The following is an 8,921-nucleotide window of genomic DNA, read 5'->3' on the forward strand; positions in this document are numbered from 1 at the left end:
CCAAGAGTGAAAAGCTCCAGGAACGAAACATAGAAAAGCTGTGCAAATACCTTTGTGAGTATGAGGCCCAAAGGGTTTTAGCAGCTGGTTTTTTTTATTTTCTTCAAGAAGGGCTGGGTCCTGTATGCTAACTTCAGTGGGAGCTGTTATGCTCTGCCTTCTTTTGAATCACACCTCTGATTACTTTTTGTTGCCTTTCAAAGGCCACATACTTACAGTCAGAATTTTACATAAATATGTTTGGTAAAATGTTTAAAAATGGGAATAATGTCTTTTTTCTTCTTGTTGTATCTGAGTAAACAGTGATTTTTAGAGATGCTGAGAACCACCACCAGCAATATACCAAGCATTTCTGAAAATTAGATCCAGCTTTAAGGAGCTTATATATGGATCCAGATAGGCCAAATCATAGCCACAGAAATCAGAGAACACAGAATTCAGTCAGTAAAAGAGACCTCAAGAATGGATGAGTAAATTTAGATTTTTTTTTTCAGAGCAACCATGTTAATTCCAAGCCTTTCTTTCTTCATGCAGGTCTCAATGGCCCTGGATAAAATGGCAGATGTGAGTCTGAAACAGACAGTACCCCGAGTTGAGGTAGGTGAAGTGGAAGGTATTCCCTTCACAAAACAAATATGCAGCACATGGGACCAAGTGTGGAAGTTCAAAGCCAGACCTGACGATCTGCTCATCGCAACCTATACAAAAGCAGGTTGGTGTGGGTAGGAAACAGAATAGAAAAGTTTGGGATAGTGCTTATTGTTGGAATTGAAAATTATGTTTTTCTATTGGGACTGGTATTTGTTTAATCCCCAGTGAGACATATTTTAAAGATATGAAGCTCTGTCAGCTGTGACTAGTAACTTCTGACTTCTTTGGCAGAAGCAACAACCATCTATTGTTACTGAAATTCAAATGGTCAAAGTCTAACTACCTAACTACCTATACTTAAATGTTTCTTTTGATTTAGACTATATACATATATATTAATGGCAACAATAGAAGTTTTCCACCAATAGGTAATGATTTAACAAAGCCTAGTAAAAAGTCATCATTACTAAGAAATCATAGAAACTGACTGAAAAACTATGGATTGTATTATGTATTTGGGGAATGACTTGGTGTGCAAACCAGTACTGATTTCTGGAAATGGGTTAATTATTTTAAGGAAATAACCAAATTCAGTTAATAATTTCAGCCAATAAAATAAAATACCCACTATTAATATTAGCTATCTGGTATTTTATTCAGTGATTGGCCACTTAGCTCATTACTATTTCTCCTCTTGATCAGACCCTTTATACTTACTACACAGGAAGACAATGAATAACAAGCATCAATATTAATCCTGGATGAATAAAAACATGTACCATTTAGGGGATTCAGGAACAGATTCATGAACATTTGATGTTCATAAAGAAATAATGACTTGAATTAGCAAGAATTTTTAAGTATTTTTTTCAGTAGGAAAAAAACATTATCGCAAAAAAGAACCCCATCATTTTTGTAAAACCTGAAACTTTTATCTCCTGTATACTGAAAGCAAAACCACGTTATTTTATCCAGCCTGGATTAAAACCTCTCAGCCATTGAACTGAAAAGAAATAAAGTTAGGAGTCCATTTGACATTATGTTGTATCTGCCAGAGATGCACAATTCAAGCATAGAATCATGGAATTGTTTAGGTTGGGAAAGACCTTTAAGATCATCCAGTCCACCATTAACCTAACAGTACCAAGTCCACCACTAAACCAAGTAAGGGTAGAGTAATAATTAGTCTAAGAAGGGCTGAGTTTCCAGCCCACATTGCTTTCCAAGTTATCCCTTAGCCTGTTCTCTAGCTGAGCTGCCACAGTACCTCAGAGGAGAGGTGGTTAACCCAGTGATCACGGCCATAAGGGAAAAGCGGCACATGAGAGACACAATACTGTAGCTCTTACAAGATGTTGCAGTAGCTCAGGCAGATGAAATGTTGTATTGACCTTCATTAAAGCACTTCAAGTGGGAACATGGAAAATACTGCAACTTTTTTATATTTTCAAACTGTATGGCATTTTTACTCACTCAAAGTTCAGGTATTTCATTTTTTCATTCAAATTCAGGATGAAAACAAATATTGAAATACCTGAATTTTTGTGAGGTATGAAAATTGGAAGGAGGGAATTTCATTCCTCTCTGCAAATAATACAATCTCCAAATAATAGTGAGTTTATCCCAGAGCTTTTTTCATTACTGGCATAGGGGTGGAGGCTATTTCTGTTGGCAAGAAGAAGCCTGTCTAAAATGGAATCCCTGAAACTGTGCTTTGGGAATCACCTTTGTATTCCTAATTATGCGTTTTAACTCCATTATCCTCTCTATCCACTTTGTCCACCATCTTCTGTGCTGTTCCTTCCTCCTTTAGTACGGAGTCCATCCTTCTGGCTTTCACTTCCCTAGCAGAAGAAACTCTTTGCTATCCCTGAGGGAAACCTCTAAACACTGACATTTTCAGGTACTACATGGACACAGGAGATAGTGGATATGATTCAACAAAATGGAGATGTTGAGAAGTGTAGACGTGCCACTACTTACAGACGCCATCCTTTCCTTGAGTGGTCTATCCAAGAGCCTCCAGCTGAGAGCTACTCAGGTGAATATTATACAAATAGGTTTGTATTTTAGACAACATGAAACAGAAAACAAGCACCCAGTGCTGACACCACAGGTTTCCCACTTGCTTTGTCACTGAACTATGCACCGTGTTGGGTAATAGGGACCAGTTCAGTTGCATAAACATCTAGTGCTACTCAAGCCAATGCAAGGCTGGCAGATGTGACTCAGGGGTTACTAAGACCATGCTGTTTTGGAATGGCATCTGAAAGCTGCGCGTGTAGTCCACGGTACCTAAAACAGCAGCAGATATGTGTAAAAAAGGCAACGTGGGGGCAATTGAATCCCATTCTCCGATTAGCGGTTGTAAGGAAGAGAAACCTATGTCATGGATGTATTCCCAAAAGATGGATAATGTTTTCAGTGGTTTTGCTACTGTTTTGAGTAACTGCTGTTAAGTTCTAGGGTCCAGTCATCTAAACAAACTATGGGGCATTCAGGCAACCAGCAAGCCTGGATGTTTTGCAAAGACAGACTCCTACAAGAGTCTTCCCCCAGCAAGGGCTCCTGTTCCACAAAAATCTTTAAGCCAGACTCTCTTCACATTTGAAGCTAAAAAGCTTCACTAACTCTGCAGTAGAAGTGCTACTTTTTCTCTCCTAAGCTAGACTGTGTTGACACAGAGAGAGACAAAAAAAAAAAAAAGAGGATGACAGAGGATGATAGACAATGATAGGAAAAAAAAATTATAGAGGTCATGATAGATATTTAAAAAGGAGGGGGGGAGGGGATAACACATCTCCACATATCACCAGATATTCCAAAGTATTCCCATATATCCATAGCTACTAAAAATCCACTGTCCATCATTATCCTAGTTTCTCTTTACATGATATCCAGAAATTCTAGTCAGCCAGTCTATTCTTCTCATATCCTAGAAAGAAACAAAAATTTCTTACCTGCAAAGTGAAAGGAGATCACTGAATATTGTGAAGGAAAAACTTTGGTTGCGTAAATATGAATTAGTATTCATCATTATCCCTTGGAATGCAGGGGTTAGACATGGGCTGAAGAAATCAAGAATAAGATATGAATCAGTGTTACCCCTTTCCATGTTGAACACATAGGTAAAAATTTCTCTAGAAACAGTGAAGGCGCTTGTGCAATGTTGTGTATCCTACACTGCTACGTAATTGCTTTGGAGATGAATGATCATTGCAAGGTGAACTGCTGAAAAGTCACAACCAAAATCACACATATGAGAATAGCAAAGAAGTGCTAGTGCAACTTAGAGAACAAGTCACATCTCATAATGAAACATCCCACAGGCCTGGAGTTAGCTGAAGCTATGCCTTCTCCACGAACACTGAAAACTCATCTCCCTGTGCAGCTGGTGCCTCCCTCCTTCTGGGAACAAAACTGTAAGGTAAGGCTGAAGAGGTAGGACTCAATTCTATTTCACCTACAAACAAAGTGACATAAACCAGGACTGCATATGGTTTCCAGAATCTTTGTGAAACCTAAAGGTCTCCCCAGATATTTTCCCTTTAATGTGCAAAACCTGTGTGAAACTAAAGAAGTCACGACTAAGTTACCTGCATTGGCTTTCAGAAAATGCAGCTGCAAAGCAAAATCTCTTAAGCACCTGTCATCAGGCTCCAAGAGAAGACTCCAGGAGATGCTCAATATCTATATATAAGCCTGTGTAAGTTAATTTTTCTCTCTCTCTCTTTTCATATCATTAAAGATAATCTATGTGGCAAGAAATGCAAAGGACAACCTGGTGTCATACTACCATTTCCACAGAATGAGTAAAGGAATGCCTGACCCAGTAACCTGGGAAGAGTTCATGGAAAAATTCATGACCGGAAAAGGTGATGAACTGCAATCAGTTGTATAAAAGATTTGGTCAATTTTAAAAATGCATGACATTATTTATTTCAGCTATGGTTTGAAATCCAGTGCTGACATTCTATGGAAGGATATCTACTGAACGTGTTTTGGTAGTAATTTATCTTCATTCATGGGTTTGTATTAGTACCTAAAGGATTAATTCTATCTTTACATTCCCATTTTGGAAAAAAAAACTATTCTTTATTCTATTATCATACAGAAACATATGTTACAATTTTCAGGCTTAATCTCTTCTCTCTGAGGTTCAAAGAAACTTGCTTGGACCCCAGCTGGGAAGGAACAATGGTTTAATTGGTTTTACTCTAGCCTGATATACAAGAAGCCAAGGTTTAATTTTGTTTAGAAATGTGCAGTGTGAATTTGAGTTAAGGAAGTCTTTTTACCTAAATTCATCTGTATAAAAATCAGGCATCTGAACTAAGCCAGTTATCTAGCTAAAGACACGCAACCCCAGAAGCTGATTCTTCCCTTTCTAAGAAAGGTGCTCATATCCAAGAAAGCAAGCCTGCTCAAGTGGATGGCAGTCTGCAATTTTGGTCAGTAAAGCTTCCACAGGTCCTCAATATTTTTGCCATCATGTAGGCCTAGAAACACCACTGTCTGGACCAGCATGAGAGTGTCATGTCTAAAGAAGACCTTGTGTCTTGTGTTTGACCAGCTCAGCTAGGGAGCCATCCGTCCCACTGCAGAAATCTGGGACACAGAATCACAGAATCATAGAATCATTTAGGTTGGAAAAGACCTTTAAGATCATCCAGTCCAACCATTAACCTAACATTACCAAGTCCACCACTAAACCAATTCAGGGTAGAGTAGCAATTTCATGTTTCCTGGCTTGGTGGCTGGATCATTTATAATGAAAGTAAAAACTAGGAATGATTAAGATTGGAAAGGACCTCTAAGATCATCAGTCCAACCATCAACCCAACACCACCATGCCCACTAAACCATGTCCCAGCGTGCCACGTCTACCCATTTTTTGAACACTTCCAGGGATGGTGACTCCACCACCTCTCTGGGCAGCCTGTTCCAAGGCTTGACCACCCTTTCCCTGAAGAAATTTTTCTTAATATCCAATCTAAACCTCCCCTGGCACAGCTTGAGACCATTTCCTCTCGTCCTATCGCTAACTACATGGGAGAAGAGACCAACACCCACCTCACTACAACCTCCTGTCAGGGAGTTGTAGAGAGCAATGAAGTCTCCCCTCAGCCTCCTCTTCTCCAGGCTAAACAACCCCAGTTCCCTCAGCCGCTCCTCATCAGGCCTGTTCTCTAGACCCTTCGCCAGCCTTGTTGCCCTTCTCTGAACACGCTCCAGCACCTCAATGTCTTTCTTGTATTGAGGGGCCCAAAACTGGACACAGTATTCCAGGTGCAGCCTCACCAGTGCCGAGTACAGGGGGACAATCACCTCCCTGCTCCTGCTGGCCACAGCATTCTTGATACAAGCCAGGATGCTGTTGGCCGCCTTGGCCACCTGGGCACACTGCTGGCTCATGTTCAGCCGGCTGTCAACCAACATCCCCAGCTCCTTTTCAGCCAGGCAGCTTTCCAGCCACTCTTCCCCAAGCCTGTAGTGTTGCATGGGGTTGTTGTGACCCAAGTGCAGGACCCAGCACTTGGTCTTGTTGAACCTCATACAGTTGGCCTTGGCCCATCGATCCAGCCTGTACAGGTCCCTCTGCAGGGCCATCCTACCCTCCAGCAGATCGACACTCCCACCCAACTTGGTATCATCTGCGAGCTACCTCTGTCCAAGCTAGTCATCTTGATACTCGCTGGAGAGAAACAGGCACTTCTGATAGTATATCAAGTATTTAAACCAGTTAGAATCACAGAATAATGCAAGTGGGAAGGGACTTTTGGTGTCCATCTGGTCCAACCCCTTGCTAAAAGCAGGGCCAATTAAGACCGGTCTTGTCCAGCTGATCAGATGAATCACTCTGGAAATACCTGTTTCTCTCCATCAATTGTAAAGGCAGCCTGGATTTTTCATTCAGGGGTAAGCATCTGACTTTGTTGCCCTCTAAAGTTACACATGAATCCTGCTCTGAGTATCCATACACCTGAGGGATTAATAGCATGAATGCTGTGATAAGCACAGACAGAGCACAGCAGTCATGGCCACAGTGATTCAAACCCAGCTGGGAAATGCCCAGACACTGGTTATGAGGGAAACATGAGTGCCACAGATACCTAAAGACAGACAGGGCATTTATAGCTGCTGCTGATGTTACTCCTTTTTCAGTGCTCTGGGGTTCCTGGTATGATCATGTAAAAGGATGGTGGAAGGCAAAAGATAAGCACCGTATTCTCTACCTCTTCTATGAAGACATGAAGGAGGTAAGAGGCTGAATGAATGTTTATAGAGCTCTGAAACCTGGAAATCCAGTAGATACCACCTGTGATCAACAGTTTTCTATTATAACGCCAGCCATATCAGTAAATCTTTAGATAACCTGATCATCTCACCCTGACAACAATTGCAACTTTAATACTATGTTTGATTTCTTTGCTTTTCCTGGCTCTGTACCTTATCCCATGTTATTCTCTCTGCAGAATCCAAAGCAAGAAATTCAGAAGATTCTGAAGTTCCTGGAGAAGGACGTGAATGAGGAAGTTCTAAACAAGATACTCCATAACACCTCATTTGAGATAATGAAGGAAAATCCCATGACAAACTACACTACTGAGTTTCGGGGCATAATGGATCACTCCATTTCCCCATTCATGAGAAAAGGTACTGAGGTTTGTTACTGGCATCAACGTCCTGATTGTCATTATGTTTTGAAATAAGCCTTGAAGTACAAGTATCTAGTGAGTCATGGCTAATGGGCTTCAGGAAATACTGGTAAATTAATTTTTTTTCTTTTTTTGCTTTGCTGTTTCTTAGGGGTTGTTGGGGACTGGAAGAATCATTTCACTGTGGCACAGAATGAGAAATTTGATGAAGATTATAAGAAGAAAATGGCTGATACCTCTCTCGTTTTTCGCATGGAATTGTGACTATTAGCAATGGGAATTATTCTCTATCATCTTCATCCTCTTCCATTTTATATATTTTGCTTTTCCTTCACAAAATGCCTGTGTCCCTAAGATTTCAATATGTCTCTTTCACACACCACTGATTTTTCATTATCGTGAGTGCCCAAATTATGTGGAAGTTTAGGTTTGTCTCCCTGAAGAAAGTAATCCAACTGGGTACCTCTCGTTCATCCCTCCCACAGTAACTTTCAGCATTAACAAAAATATTTCAGACATGCTTTGAGTTTCTGTCTTTGTAAAACTGCAGTTGATATTGCTAGCATTTTCAAATCAGTCGCTAAAAGAAATTAGGAACCAATATGAAAAAAGTTGTTAAAAGAGTGTAACAGGTGTGGTCATTACATGTTATTCACATGTTGTATGAACATTAATCAATAAACAATAAACAAATTTAAAGGTGGTCAAGTATAAACAGAACAACAGAAGTGCACAAAGCAGAATCATTTCCTTTTTCCCTCATTTTAAGCTGGACATCGTAACTGCTGTTGTGATGAAAGCAACATTTCCAAAAACACTGAACACCCATTGCTTCCTTCGATAAAACTTGCTAAAGGGCTACATAGAGGCATTAATCTACAATCCAGCTGTGGAGGCAGTAGTCCCTACTGCATCAAGACAAGAAGCTTTTCTCACTGTTACCTTTTGAAACAGATAGCATAATCTTCTGTTAACAGTTGGAGTATTCTGAAAGTTGGTATGAACCAGGTCAAGAGTCAGTGCTGCACATACCATCTCCCTCTTCTCCACCATTGTAAAAGTGTTCATCAGACGCACCACATTATTACCTCCTCCTTTTCTTCATACAAACATCCAGTTGAGGGCTCTTAGCTGCAATAAGGTCTGGTCAATATTATCAAATAAAGACCAGTTCTGCTTTAGCATTAGTACCACGCTATAGCCATGCTTTGATAAATTAATTAATTTGGGAAATTAACTAAAGAAATTCATAGCCCATTTAATTATAGACAACTGTTACCAATCCACATTTGGTTTTAAAGAGCCACCACTGAGTTTGGCACACAAAAAGGGCCACGAAGAGTTCCTGCTTAACTGGGTTTGCACTCTGAATGTCAGAGGGAAAAAAAAATAGATGACAGCAGCTGGAGGAAAATACTGTCTTAGTCTCATTTTGTCTAGTTTAGTCTAATTTAACACAGAAACTGTTTGCTGGGGTTATTTTTAATTTTGGCCTGTGGAGAGTTCCAAGGATTTAGTAGCAGGAGCAGCTGTCAACATGCACGGTCCATTTCAGGCTACCGATTTAACCCAAATATCTAAAATGAATGCAGTTCTCTAAAGGGCAGCAGTATCTTGCATCAAGTTTGAAAACAAACAAAAAGCTTCCTGTTAAATGTAGAAGTTACACTG

The 8,921-nt window shown here is 40.1% G+C and overlaps 1 protein-coding gene across 1 annotated transcript; it reads left to right on the forward strand.

Annotated features, from left to right (window-relative positions):
* The first annotated feature begins 540 nt into the window (after positions 1-540).
* On the forward strand, positions 541-7,514 carry SULT1C4 (sulfotransferase family 1C member 4). The gene is made up of 7 exons (XM_009491749.1): positions 541-712; positions 2,495-2,632; positions 3,921-4,018; positions 4,340-4,466; positions 6,757-6,851; positions 7,068-7,248; positions 7,402-7,514. The coding sequence occupies exons 1-7, from the start codon at positions 541-543 to the stop codon at positions 7,512-7,514; spliced, it is 924 nt and encodes a 307-aa protein (XP_009490024.1).
* Positions 7,515-8,921: the final 1,407 nt, after the last annotated feature.

Source organism: Pelecanus crispus, chromosome 1 (genome assembly GCF_030463565.1).
Source record: "Pelecanus crispus isolate bPelCri1 chromosome 1, bPelCri1.pri, whole genome shotgun sequence".
NCBI classification, from domain to species: Eukaryota; Metazoa; Chordata; class Aves; order Pelecaniformes; family Pelecanidae; genus Pelecanus; species Pelecanus crispus.

Coding starts and splice junctions, on each gene's coding strand:
- SULT1C4 (XM_009491749.1), top strand. CDS start 541: ATGGCCCTGGATAAAATGGCAGATGTGAGTCTGAAACAGACAGTACCC. Junction 2,633..3,920: donor TCCAGCTGAGAGCTACTCAG/GTGAATATTATA, acceptor AACATCCCACAG/GCCTGGAGTTAGCTGAAGCT. Junction 4,467..6,756: donor AAAATTCATGACCGGAAAAG/GTGATGAACTGC, acceptor CTCCTTTTTCAG/TGCTCTGGGGTTCCTGGTAT.